Below are 14,941 nucleotides of genomic sequence, written 5' to 3' on the forward strand. Positions count from 1 at the left end.
CTCGACAGATAAACACCCTTTTAATAATAAGTCAAATAAAACTTTAATTCATTAAGCATATGTAAAAATAGTGAAATATGCAGAACTGAAAGAGCAATTACATTTTAAGTTTCTCAGATGGACAACTAATTGGCCATAGAACAGGATACCAGCTAATGAGAAATACAGTCACATTTTATAGAAGTACACATAGGTCATATAATCATAGTGTGAAAAGGACCATCAGACTCACATGTTTCCTCTTCATTTGGAGGATCCTGATCTAGAGAGAAAAGAAGGGACTTGCACAGAGCCCCACGGGTGCCTCTTGTAAATCCAAAGCTGGCCCAATCCATGGGTTCTCATTCCAAGGGCCTGTCCACTCTGCCACATGGCTCTTGAGAAGTCATGCATGTATCACATTTTTTGTGAATTAAATCTTATTTGTAAAGGGAAAACTATTTTTGCAAATCAGCTACTCATTTTTGGCTTTCCCTATGGTTTAGAAGAAAGAGCAAAGGGTTTGGATCCAAATCCAGATGAGCCTTAGGGTCAAATGTCAGGAATTTGGCTTATCTCCTGTGTCATCTTGCAGAAGGGTTTTAATGTTTTGTGCCTTAATATCTTTGTGAAAAAGAAAGTATAAGTCTATTCAGTGGGATATATTTTTTTAATTTTTAACTTTTGTAATTGTATAGTATAACGTGTACAAAGCAAAGAAAGAAAAAAGCAATAGTTTTCAAAGCACTCTTCAACAAGTAGTTACTGGACAGATTCCAGAGTTTGTCATGGTCTACCATGCGATTCTCTCGGAGTTTTCCTTCTACCTGCTCCAGAATATAGGAGGCTAGAGGGCTTAAATGTTTTTTTTTTGTCATCACAACTGACTTTTTTTTCCTTCTTTTTTTGTGAAAAATAACATATATACAAAAAAGCTATAAATTTCAAAGCACAGCACCACAATTAGTTGTAGGACACATTCAGAATTTGACATGGGTTACAGTTTCACAATTTTAGGTTTTTACTTCCAGCTGCTCTGAAATACTGGAGACTAAAAGATATCAGTTTAATGATTCAGCATTCATATTCATTTGTTAAATCCTAACTTTTCTCTATAGCTCCACCATCACCTTTGATCTTTCCATCCCTCTCTTTAGGGGTGTTTGGGCTATGGCAGTTTTAAATTTTTTATATTGGAAGGGTCTGTCACGAATATGGGGTAGTGGGATGGAACTATCTGATGTTCTGGAGAGGCTAGGCTAGGTTTCAGAACTTATCTGGACCAGGGACCCATCTGGAGGTTGTAGGTTTCTGGAAAGTTACTCTAGTGCGTGGAACCCTTGTGGAATCTTATATATTGCCCTAGGTGTTCTTTTGGATTGGCTGGAATGGTCCTGGTTGAGGTTGGCAGGTTATGATAGGTAGCAACATCTAACTGAGGCTTGCATTAGAGCAATCTCCAGAGTAGCCCCTTCATTCTATTTGAACTTTCTCTGCCACTGATACTTTATTAGTTACACTTCTTTTCCCCCTTTTGGTAAGGATGGAATTGTTGATCACACAGTGCCAGGTCTAAATTTATCCCCAGGGGTCCTTTCCCATGTCACCAGGGAGACATTTGCCCCTGAATGTCATGTCCCACGTAGGGGGAAAGGCAATGATTTCACTTGCAGAGCTGAGCTTAGAGAGACTGAGGCCACATCTGAGAACAAAAGAGGTCCTCCAGAAGTAACTCTTAGGCATACCTACAGGTAGTCTAAGCTTCTCTGCTACCTACATAAGCTTCACAAGAGTAAGCCTCATGATCGAGGGCATGGCCTATTGATTTGGGTGTCCCTAAAGTTTGACACAGTATCAGGGGATTCCCTGTTGTTAAGGTTTAATAGTTCCATATTTCTCTTCCATCCCTCAGGGGACTTTGCCAATACTTTTTGTTTGTCTGCTTAATATACTCCAGGATATATCCAGGCATTACAATAATCTATACAGGATTAAAGAACCTCTTTCTTATTCTGGGTTCCCTGTGTTTCAGTTGTTCAAATGAGCTATACAGATAGGTTGAATTAGATTATACACTACAGAAAATTTCAGTTCCAGACCAAATAAGCCTTTCTTTCTTGGTCTCAAAGAATATGTGTGGTTCTAAAATACAGACGCTGTCTTCATTACCCCTGTGTTCTGAATTACTTTAACCCCAACCTGTTCAACTTCATTCTTATCTCTAACAGCTTATATATATATAAAACAGCCTCTCAAAATCCAGAAATAATAATCACCACACCAGACTTAATGTCTGCTCTAAAAGCTTCAGTAGGATATTTTAAAGATGCCAGCTCAGTGTCTGATAGGGAGTAGGCTGTTGGTGACTTAATTTTCTTTCTATTTAACATAAAAATTGTTTTAAATGTATTGTTTGCATATCCTAAGCTAATTGAAAATAGCAATAATTAATCAGAAACTAATAAATAAAGACAATTTTTGTTGAACTATGTTTTCAGACATCTTCTAAATATCTCTTCATAGTGAAAATGTACAAAGTCAGTACATGGGTACTGATAGTTTACAGATAAGACATTTATTTGCATGCTCAAATGCATTCTTAAGCCTGGGTCAGTGTTTGGAGACTCAACCCTTTAATTTTTAAAAACCATGTTAAAATCTCATGGCAGTTCTTTCAAAACTGTGAAAATCTTACTGAATGTACTCTAAAACCTGAGTAAAAGGTTTTCATTTTAAAATGCAGGAAACAAAAATCAGTAATACTTACTGTCTTCATGATAATTAATTCATAGTAATTAATCATGTTAATGAGAAGTTCTCATAACTTTTTCTGCCTTTCTTAGAAACCAGAAAAAATTTAAAAGGTTAAGTAAAAATTTTAAGCGACATCATCCAGCTGTCATCAGATCATAAATTTTGTGGTGCCCGGTGGGTTTGTTTGAGTGTCTGCAGCGTCTGAATGTTTTCCGTGCTGAATCTCACTTGTGCCTTCTCTCCCTCCTAGTGTGCTCTTGCTGCCGATGAAGTAGTATTTAATCAGAAGGAACTGGAGGTAAAGGAACTGAAGAACCAAGTGCAAGAGATGGTACAGGAAAACAAAGGACATGTTATATCTTTGAAAGAAGCACAAAAAGTGAATAGATTGCAGGTAGGGTTTTTAGTGTTTCTAGCTCTATAGTTTTCATTGAAATAGGCCCTAACTAAACAATATTTTAAACGATAAATGGGAAACTTTGTAGAAATATATTTCAGTTGAAGAGTTCTAAACAGAGACACTTAAAACATTACACTTTTCCCTAAAATGGTTTAAAGGGAAACATTTTTATTGTTAGCCTAATGTATTTCATAGCTATAAAGATGATATCCAGGAACTTAATTTACAAATCATATTATGGGTTATCTTTTCTTCCTTCTTTGTCTTTCCATTGTTTGCCAAGGTAATAGGCAATGTGATATTAAGAGGTGGAAAATAAACATATCACTTAAAAATTTTCAGTTTATTTGATTATCCTTTTATATTGCAGTACTGATTTGCTCTTTAACTTTGGCAAACTCTTTCACATTCTCTGTATCTTAGTTTTCTTAGTAATATGGATATACCTGTGATGTAACATAGTAAGGCCCTAAATGTTATACTCCTTGTCCCCTTTGTCCCCAAATAATAAATTTCATTTAAAAACTTTTCCCTTCCCATCAGGGAAGAACTAATACACTGAGAAATAATCTTGATCCAGCAAAAACTGGATTGCAATTTTAATATTTTATTTTTGTTTTCTTTTTTAGCCCTTCTAATTTGATAATAATTTTAAAACATTAACTAAAATGTATACAAAATAAAACTGTGTTGTTCAAGATTTACCAAGAGAACATCCGAGTAACCGTTGCCCATGTCAAGACTGCCAGCCCCTTTAGAGGTCCCTAGGGACCCCTTCCAATCATTCCCTTTTTCTCATTCAAAGGGAACTACTCTCCTAACTTCTATGGGATTCATTTCTTTGCTTTTATTTATGGTGTTACTATGCAAGTGTGTATCTCTAGTTATTGGAATTTTCATAAATGAAATTATACGGTGTAAATTATGGACATTATTCTGTATATTACTGAACATTTTTTTCAGGGGTGAGGTGGGATGCATGGGTCAGGAATCGAATCTGAGTCTCCTTCATGGCAGGCAAGCATTCTACCACTGAACCATCCTGTACCTTTGCTCTTATTGAACATTTTGTTTATTCTGATTCATCTAAGTTTACCGTGTTCTGTAGCTTGTTTAATTTTATAGCTACAGAGTATTTCATTGTATGAATATAGCACAATGTATCTGTTCTTCTGTTGAAGTATGTTTCTTTTCTTTCCTATGAATGTTTTTTTGCCTCTTGGTGCACATGCATACACACACAGGCGCGTACACCCACACATTTCTGTCAGGTGTGTACCTGGAGTTGAATCACTAGGTCAAAGGGTAGGCATACCTTCAATTTTAGTAGGTAATTCAAAATTATTTTCCAGTTTACATTTCCTCAAATGTTTGTTTTTGTCATTTAAAAAATTTTAGTCAATTGATAGCGAGGTAGTGTTATTTTATTTGTGGTTTTAATCTGCATTTCCCTGTTGACGATTGAGGTTGAACGTTTTTTCATATGTCTTTTTTTTTTTGCTACTTGGATATCCTCTTTTGTGAAGTGCTAGTTCAGATTCTTGCCTAGCTTTCTTTTGGATTGTCTGTCTTTTACATTAAATTGTAGAAGTTCATTATGTTAGCCTTTGTTGGGTGTGCTCTTTGTCAGTTATATTTCTTCCCTTTCTGTGAATTACTGTTTATAATCAGTGGTCTTTAATTAAAAAATTCTTATTGAAATAAAATTCAAGTCTTTTTCTTTTTGATAATGATGTTTATGTTCTATTTAAGAAGTCCTTCTTCTCCCCAATGTCTTAAGATTGCTTTCTATCTTATAGTCTAGGAGGTTTATTGTTTGGCCTTTCATATTTAGCTCTATAATCCCTCCTGGAATTGATTTTTGTGTACATGGTAAGATAAGGGCTCAAATTTCATCTTCCCTCTCATAACAGATATCCGTTTGTCCCACCATGATTTAGTGAAAAAACCTTGCTTATCCATTGTTTTGAATGCCATCTTTGTCATAAGATCCATTTATGCTAGCATTTATTTCTGTTTCTGGGCCTTCTCCTGTAGTCTTTTGATTTATTTGTTTATCCTTGGGCCAGCAGTACATTTCTTAATTACTGTAGCTTCATATTGTCTTTTTTTTTTTTTGCAATTAAAAAATTGTTTATTTGGGTGAAATTCACATAACAAAATTAACCATTTCAAAGTTTTTCTGACATTTAGTGATATTTTAAAATTAGGAAATGTAAGATGCTCTTAGGCTATATCCTTCAGGAATGTCAAGTTGTTTTTTCTTCTTCCTTGAACCCATGTGTATATACAGTAATAAAATAGATGCATTCCAGCTGAACTGGTCTACCTGGCTAACTGTTACAATTTCTTAGGAATGCTTTGAGTAATACCAAATGTTGTGCTTCAAAAAGGCTATTTTTGATATCTAGCCATTGTAAAGAATGGCTACAGAAAAATGCAGGGACCATTTTAGTCATGAAAGTAGATGAATCATTGTAGGCTTTTGGTAAAAAAGAGAAAGCCTTCTATATTTAAAAATTCATATTGTCTTAAATCTAGATGTTCAGTAGAGGAAGACCTCTCATTCTGTTTTTGTTATTGTTGTCGTTTTCTGTGAATGTCTTGCTTATTCTATATAAATTTTAGAATAAAGGGCTACAAAAAGACATTTTAGGATTTTGGTTGGGATTACATTAAATCTGTAAATCTGTTTGACACAAAATGACACCTTTTGATTATTGAGTCATCCGTTCTATGAACATGGTATATTCCTCCGTTTTCTTATAGTTTCCTTTGGTAATGATTTATAATTTTTTGATGGAAGTATTGTATATCTTTTCATGGATTTATCTTAAGTGGTTCATTTTTTTTATATGACGAAGTAGAATCTTTTAAAATTTTCTTTTTTCTGACAATATATGAAACTGTAATTAACTTTTGCATATTAATATCTTATATCCACCAACTAAACTCACTTTTAAAATCTGATATTTTACCTATAAACTCTTTTTGTTTTTCATTTGCAATTGTGTCAGCTACAAATAATAGGAGTTTTATTTCTTCTTTGACAATCCTTACCTCTTTGATTTCTTTTTCTTACCTTTACGCATTGGCTAGGATCTCCAATATAATGTTGAAGTGTGATAGTAAGCATCCTTGACTTGTTTCCAGTCATACAGCAAAAGCTTTCATCATTTCACTATTAAGTGTCATGTTTGATGTGTAGATGTTTTGTATCAAATTAAATAAAATTTCTTCTCTTCCTGGTTTGCTGAGAGTTTTATTGTCAATGTTGAATACTATTAAATGGTTTTTCTTTATCATATGATTTTTCCCCTTTGTTCTGTTAATGCAGTGAATTACAGCGCTTTTTCTAATGTTAAACCAATCTTATGTTCCAGGAATAAACCTATTTTTTGTAATGATAATATTATTGTATTGGGGGTCACCAAGACCATCCCCAGGTTCATCCTTTCCCTGGAAAGATTCATAGGACTCTGCATATACTTGTACTCATGGCTAAGATTTATTAAGCGAAAGGAGCAAGATCAGCAAAAGCAAAAGGCACGTGGGGTGACATATGCTTATTGGAATCACACATGATAGGCTTAATTTCCTCAGCAGCAAGGTTATGACAACATGTGTGAAATGTTGTTAACCCGGGAAGCACATTACATTAGAGAAGTGTTTTTTTACAGAAAATTATGCATAAAATACAGAGTCTTATATACCACTCTATTATTAACTCTTAGCATTGGTATTGGTACAATTGTTACAATTGATGAAAGCACATTTAAAAAAAATTTTATTAGAGAAATTATAGGTTTATAGAAAAATCATGCATAAAATACAGGATTCCCATATACCACCCTATTGTTAGCACCTTGCATTGGGTTGGTATGTTTGCTACAATTGGTGGAAGCACTTTTTGTAATTGTACTATTAACTATAGTCCATGGTGTAATTTAGGGTTCACTGTTTGAATAGTGCAGTTTCATGGATTAAAAATTTTTTTATCTGATTACCATATGTGCTGGTTTGAAAGGATGTGTGGACCCTAGAAAAGCCATGTTTTAATCAAAAGCCCATTTCATAAAGGCAGAATAATCCCTATTCAATACTGTATGTTTGACACTGTAATCAGATCATCTCCCTGGAGATGTGACTTAATCAAGAGTGGTTGTTAAACTGGATTAGGTAACGACATGTCTCCACCCATTTGGGTGGGTCTTAATAGGTTTCTGGAGTCCTATAAAAGTGAAAACATTTTGGAGAATGAAGGAGATTCAGAGAGAGGAGAGAATGCTGCAGCACCACGAAGCAGAGCGTCCACAAGCCAACGACCTTTGGAAATGAAGAAGGAAAACACCTCCCAGGGAGCTTCATGAAAGTGGAAGCCAGGAGAGAAAGTTAGCAGATGATGCCATGTTCGCCATGTGCCCTTCCAGCTGAGAGAGAAGCCGTGTTCACCATGTGCCTTCTCACTTTGGAGAACTTCATCGACCTTCTTGAACCAAGGTATCATTCCCTGGGTGGATACCTTTGATTGGACGTTTCTACAGACTTGTTTTAATTGGGACATTTTCTCAGCCTTAGAACTGTAAACTAGCAATTTATTAAATTCCCCGTTTTAAAAGTCATCCTGTTTCTGGTACATTGCATTCCGGCAGCTAGCAAACTAGAACACCATATATACCATATAACATTTCCCATTTAACCACATTCAGGTATATATTCAGTGCTGTTAATTATGTTCACAGTGTCGTGCTACCATCACCATCATCCATTACTAAAACATTTCCATTATTTCAAACAGGAGTTCTTTATATTTTTTTAAAGACCAATAAAAATAAACATAAAAAGAACACCTAAAACATCCCATTTTCCCTATCTCCCCCATTGTTTATTTTTTGTCTTTTTTTTTCTTACTCATCTGTCCTTTCACTGGATAAAGGGAGTGTCAGTCACAAGGTTTTCACAATCATACTGACAGACCTTAAAAGCTCGATAGTCATTCAGTCATCTTCAAGAATCAAGACTATTGGATTACAGTTCAACAGTTTCAGATATTTCCCTCTAACCACTCCAATATACCATAAACTAAAAAGGAATAGCTATGTATTGCATAAGAATCACCTCCAGAAAGTCCTCTCAACTCAATTTGAAAGCTCAGCCACTGAAATTTTATCTTTTCTCATTTCTCTTTTCCCCTTTTTGGTCAAGAAGGTTTTCTCAATCTCATGAGGCCAGGTCCCAGCTCTTCCCTGGGAGTCAGGTCCCACATTGCCAGGGATATTTACACCCTTGGGAGTCATGTCACACATATAGGGAAGAGAAGTAAGTTCACCTGCCAATTAGAGAGATTGGCTACGTCTTAGCAACAAAAGAGGTTCTTTGAGGGTGACTCTTAGGCATAATCATGAGTAGGCGCAGCTTCTCCTCTGCAGAAATAAGTTTTCTAAGGGCAAGCCCCAAGATTGAGGGCTCAGTCTATTAAATTGGTTGTCCCCAATTCTTGTGAGAATATTAGGTGTTCCCCAGGTGAGAAAGTTTATTATTTCCATATTTTTCCCCAGTCCCTCAAAGGGACTTTGTAAATACTTTTTTTTTTTGATTAATTAATGGAAAAAAAAGAAATTAACCCAACATTTAGAAATCATACCATTCTACATATGCAATCAGTAATTCTTAACATCATCACATAGATGCATGATCATCATTTCTTCGTACATTTGCATCAGTTTAGAAGAACTAGCAACACAACAGAAAAAGATATAGAATGTTAATATAGAGAAAAGTAATAATAATAGTAAAAAAAACAAAAAAAAAAACAAAAAAACCTATAGCTCAGATGCAGCTTCATTCAGTGTTTTAACATGATTACTTTACACTTAGGTATTATTGTGCTGTCCATTTTTGAGTTTTTGTATCTAGTCCTGTTGCACAGTCTGTATCCCTTCAGCTCCAATTACCCATTATCTTACCCTGTTTCTAACTCCTGCTGGACTCTGTTACCAATGACATATTCCAAGTTTATTCTCGAATGTCCGTTCACATCAGTGGGACCATACAGTATTTGTCCTTTAGTTTTTGGCTGGACTCACTCAGCATAATGTTCTCTAGGTCCATCCATGTTATTACATGCTTCATAAGTTTATCCTGTCTTAAAGCTGCATAATATTCCATCGTATGTATATACCACAGTTTGTTTAGCCATTCTTCTGTTGATGGACATTTTGGCTGTTTCCATCTCTTTGCAATTGTAAATAACGCTGCTATAAACATTGGTGTGCAAATGTCCGTTTGTGTCTTTGCCCTTAAGTCCTTTGAGTAGATACCTAGCAATGGTATTGCTGGGTCGTATGGCAATTCTACATTCAGCTTTTTGAGGAACCGCCAAACTGCCTTCCACAGTGGTTGCACCCTTTGACATTCCCACCAACAGTGGATAAGTGTGCCTCTTTCTCCGCATCCTCTCCAGCACTTGTCATTTTCTGTTTTGTTGATAATGGCCATTCTGGTGGGTGTGAGATGATATCTCATTGTGGTTTTGATTTGCATTTCTCTAATGGCCAGGGACATTGAGCATCTCTTCATGTGCCTTTTGGCCATTTGTATTTCCTCTTCTGGTAGGTGTCTGTTCAAGTCTTTTTCCCATTTTGTAATTCGGTTGGCTGTCTTTTTGCTGTTGAGTTGAACAATCTCTTTATAAACTCTGGATACTAGACCTTTATCTGATATGTCATTTCCAAATATTATCTCCCATTGTGTAGGCTGTCTTTCTACTTTCTTGATAAAGTTCTTTGATGCACAAAAGTGTTTAATTTTGAGGAGCTCCCATTTATTTATTTCCTTCTTCAGTGCTCTTGCTTTAGGTTTAAGGTCCATAAAACTGCCTCCAGTTGTAAGTTTCATAAGATATCTCCCTACATTTTCCTCTAACTGTTTTATGGTCTTAGACCTAATGTTTAGATCTTTGATCCATTTTAAGTTAACTTTTGTATAGGGTGTGAGATACGGGTCTTCTTTCATTCTTTTGCATATGGATATCCAGTTCTCTAGGCACCATTTATTGAAGAGACTGCTCTGTCCCAGGTGAGTTGGCTTGACTGCCTTATCAAAGATCAAATGTCCATAGATGAGAGGGTCTATATCTGAGCACTCTATTCGATTCCATTGGTCGATATATCTATCTGTATGCCAATACCATGCTGTTTTGACCACTGTGGCTTCATAATATGCCTTAAAGTCAGGCAGCGTGAGACCTCCAGCTTCGTTTTTTTTCCTCAAGATGTTTTTAGCAATTCGGGGCACCCTGCCCTTCCAGATAAATTTGCTTATTGGTTTTTCTATTTCTGAAAAATAAGTTGTTGGGATTTTGGTTGGTATTGCATCGAATCTGTAGATCAATTTAGGTAGGATTGACATCTTAACTATATTTAGTCTTCCAATCCATGAACACGGTATGCCCTTCCATCTATTTAGGTCTTCTGTGATTTCTTTTAGCAGTTTTTTGTAGTTTTCTTTATATAGGTTTTTTGTCTCTTTAGTTAAATTTATTCCTAGGTATTTTATTCTTTTAGTTGCAGTTGTAAATGGGATTCGTTTCTTGATTTCCCCCTCAGCTTGTTCATTACTAGTGTATAGAAATGCTACAGATTTTTGAATGTTGATCTTGTAACCTGCCACTTTGCTGTACTCATTTATTAGCTCTAGTAGTTTTGTTGTGGATTTTTCCGGGTTTTCGACGTATAGTATCATATCGTCTGCAAACAGTGATAGTTTTACTTCTTCCTTTCCAATTTTGATGCCTTGTATTTCTTTTTCTTGTCTAATTGCTCTGGCTAGAACCTCCAACACAATGTTGAATAATAGTGGTGATAGTGGACATCCTTGTCTTGTTCCTGATCTTAGGGGGACGTTTTCAATTTTTCCCCATTGAGGATGATATTAGCTGTGGGTTTTTCATATATTCCCTCTATCATTTTAAGGAAGTTCCCTTGTATTCCTATCTTTTGAAGTGTTTTTAACAGGAAAGGATGTTGAATCTTGTCAAATGCCTTCTCTGCATCAATTGAGATGATCATGTGAGTTTTCTGCTTTGATTTGTTGATATGGTGTATTACATTAATTGATTTTCTTTTCTTATGTTGAACCATCCTTGCATACCTGGGATGAATCCTACTTGGTCATGATGTATAATTCTTTTAATGTGTTGTTGGATACGATTTGCTAGAATTTTATTGAGGATTTTTGCATCTATATTCATTAGTTTTCTTTTTTTGTAATATCTTTGCCTGGTTTTGGTATGAGGGTGATGTTGGCTTCATAGAATGAATTAGGTAGTTTTCCCTCCGCTTTGATTTTTTTGAAGAGTTTGAGGAGAGTTGGTACTAATTTTTTCTGGAATGTTTGATGGAATTCACATGTGAAGCCATCTGGTCCTGGACTTTTCTTTTTAGGAAGCTTTTGAATGACTAATTCAATTTCTTTACTTGTGATTGGTTTGTTGAGGTCATCTATGTCTTCTTGAGTCAAAGTTGGTTGTTCATGTCTTTGCAGGAACCCGTCCATTTCCTCTAAATTGTTGTATTTGTTAGCGTAAAGTTGTTCATAGTATCCTGTTATTACCTCCTTTATTTCTGTGAGGTCAGTAGTTATGTCTCCTCTTCCATTTCTGATCTTATTTATTTGCATCCTCTCTCTTCTTCTTTTTGTCAGACTTGCTAAGGGCCCATCAATCTTATTGATTTTCTCATAGAACCAACTTCTGGTCTTATTGATTTTCTCTATTGTTTTCATGTTTTCAATTTCATTTATTTCTGCTCTAATCTTTGTTATTTCTTTCCTTTTGCTTGCTTTGGGGTTAGTTTGCTGTTCTTTCTCCAGTTCTTCCAAGTGGACAGTTAGTTCCTGCATTTTTGCCTTTTCTTCTTTTCTGATATAGGCATTTAGGGCAATAAATTTCCCTCTTAGCACTGCCTTATATGCGTCCCATAAGTTTTGATATGTTGTGTTTTCATTTTCATTCGCCTCTAGGTATTTACTAATTTCTCTTGCAATTTCTTCTTTTACCCACTTGTTGTTTAAGAGTGTGTTGTTGAGCCTCCATGTATTTGTGAATTTTCTGGCACTCCACCTATTATTGATTTCCAACTTCATTCCTTTATGATCCGAGAAAGTGTTGTGTATGATTTCAATCTTTTTAAATTTGTTAAGACTTGCTTTGTGACCCAGCATATGGTCTATCTTTGAGAATGATCCATGAGCACTTGAGAAAAAGGTGTATCCTGCTGTTCTGGGATGTAGTGTCCTATAAATGTCTGTTAAGTCTAGCTCATTTATAGTAATATTCAGATTCTCTATTTCTTTATTGATCCTCTGTCTAGATGTTCAGTCCATTGATGAGAGTGGTGAATTGAAGTCTCCAACTATTATGGTATATGTGTCTATTTCCCTTTGCAGTGTTTGCAGTGTATTCCTCACGTATTTTGGGGCATTCTGGTTTGGTGCATAAATATTTATGATTGTTATGTCTTCTTGTTTAATTGTTCCTTTTATTAGTATATAGTGTCCTTCTTTGTCTCTTTTAACTGTTTTACATTTGAAGTCTAATTTGTTGGATATTAATATAGCCACTCCTGCTCTTTTCTGGTTGTTATTTGCATGAAATATCTTTTCCCAACCTTTCACTTTCAACCTATGTTTATCTTTGGGTCTAAGATGTGTTTCCTGTAGACAGCATATAGAAGGATCCTGTTTTTTAATCCATTCTGCCAGTCTATGCCTTTTGATTGGGGAATTCAGTCCATTAACATTTAGTGTTATTACTGTTTGGATAATATTTTCCTCTACCATTTTGCCTTTTGTATTATATATATCAGATCTGACTTTCCTTCTTTCTATACTCTTCTCCATACCTCTCTCTCCTGTCTTTTCGTATCGGACTCTAGTGCTCCCTTTAGTATTTCTTGCAGACCTGGTCTCTTGGTCACAAATTCTCTCAGTGACTTTTTGTCTGAGAATGTTTTAATTTCTCCCTCATTTTTGAAGGACAATTTTGCTGGATATAGGAGTCTTGGTTGGCAGTTTTTCTCTTTTAGTAATTTAAATATATCATCCCACTGTCTTCTAGCTTCCATGGTTTCTGCTGAGAAATCTACACATAGTCTTATTGGGTTTCCCTTGTATGTGATGGATTGTTTTTCTCTTGCTGCTTTCAAGATCCTCTCTTTCTCTTTGACCTCTGACATTCTAACTAGGAAGTGTCTTGGAGAACGCCTATTTGGGTCTAATCTCTTTGGGGTGCGCTGCACTTCTTGGATCTGTATATTTAGGTCTTTCATAAGAGTTGGGAAATTTTCAGTGATAATTTCTTCCATTAGTTTTTCTCCTCCTTTTCCCTTCTCTTCTTCTGGGACACCCACAACACGTATATTTGTGCAGTTCATATTGTCCTTGATTTCCCTGATCCCCTGTTCAAATTTTTCCATTCTTTTCCCGATAGTTTCTGTTTCTTTTTGGAATTCAGATGTTCCATCCTCCAAATCACTAATTCTATCTTCTGTCTCTTTAAATCTATCATTGTAGGTATCCATTGTTTTTTCCATCTTTTCTACTTTATCCTTCACCTCCATAAGCTCTGTGATTTTTTTTTCAGTTTTTCTATTTCTTCTTTTTGTTCAGCCCATGTCTTCTTCTTGTCCTCCCTCAATTTATCGATTTCGTTTTTGAAGAGGTTTTCCATTTCTGTTCGTATATTCAGCATTAGTTGTTTCAGCTCCTGTATCTCATTTGAACTATTGGTTTGTTCCTTTGACTGGGCCATATTTTCAATTTTCTGAGCATGATCCGTTATCTTCTGCTGGCGTCTGGGCATTTAGTCAGATTTCCCTGGGTGTTGGACCCAACAGGTTGAAAGATTTTTCTGTGAAATCTCTGGGTTCTGTTTTTCTTATCCTGCCCAGTAGGTGGCACTCGTGGCACACGTTTGTCTGCGGGTTCCACCAGTAAAAGATGCTGTGGGTCCTTTAACTTTGGAAAACTCTCGCCGTCGGGGAGGTTCGCCAGCCGAAGCGGCTTTGATAGTGCCAGCTGGCCCGGGGGTCCAAACGTGGGGAAGATCGCCGGCCACCGCAGCCCGGGAGAGCCCCCGACCGAATTTCCTAGTCGGCCCGGGGCACCAAGCGTGGCGGGAGGGCGCTAGCTGCCGCAGCCCGGGAGAGTGCACCGTTCCCAGCCAGACCGGGTAGTCACGTGTTTGGAAGGGACCCCCCCATGGTCACCATTCTCCGCGGTCTGGGGATTTCCAACCCAACTCTCTCAGTTGGTCCGGGGGCCCTCGGCTGGTGTGGACGCCAACCGCCGCAGCCCGAGGGGACCGCCTGCCCAATTCTGCCAGGTAGCCTGGGAAGGAGGAAGGGAGGGACTCTGGCCGCTTGCCGTCCCGCCCGGGAAAGCCCGCGCCCCTCGGCGATCTCACTGAAGCTGATTCTCCCAGACAGTCAGTCGTTCCAGGATGGGGTACGCCGTCCCTTTGATCTCCATTGTGGCTCTGGGAGCTGCTCTGTATCGTCTCCACTCCCCCAGTAGCTGTTCTGAAGGAGGAAAGGTGAGGGTGGCAAGGCTGTTGAGGACAGTGGCGGAGGAGCCGGTGAAGGCGGAAGAGGGCACGGTGGTGGTTGGTGAGCTGCTGGAGCAGGAGGAGAAAGGGAAGGATAAGATGGCGGATGGAGCGCCGCCGGATGAGAAGGGGAAAGAGAAGGGCAAGATGGTGGCGCGAGCGCCGCTGGCAGAGAAGGGGGAAGAGGAGGGCTGGATCGCGGC

General features: G+C 37.2%; 1 protein-coding gene across 6 annotated transcripts in view; it reads left to right on the forward strand.

Moving 5' to 3' along the window:
• The window catches only part of KIF27 (kinesin family member 27), a 220,814-nt gene that overhangs the window by 92,451 nt on the left and 113,422 nt on the right, over positions 1-14,941 (forward strand). For all 6 annotated transcript variants that reach the window (XM_077148573.1, XM_077148575.1, XM_077148574.1 and 3 more), the window contains exon 5: positions 2,984-3,127. In XM_077148573.1, the coding sequence (XP_077004688.1) occupies positions 2,984-3,127 (144 nt within the window). The remainder of the gene's footprint in view (positions 1-2,983; positions 3,128-14,941) is intronic.

The sequence above is a fragment of the Tamandua tetradactyla genome, chromosome 2, assembly GCF_023851605.1.
Source record: "Tamandua tetradactyla isolate mTamTet1 chromosome 2, mTamTet1.pri, whole genome shotgun sequence".
NCBI lineage: Eukaryota > Metazoa > Chordata > Mammalia > Pilosa > Myrmecophagidae > Tamandua > Tamandua tetradactyla.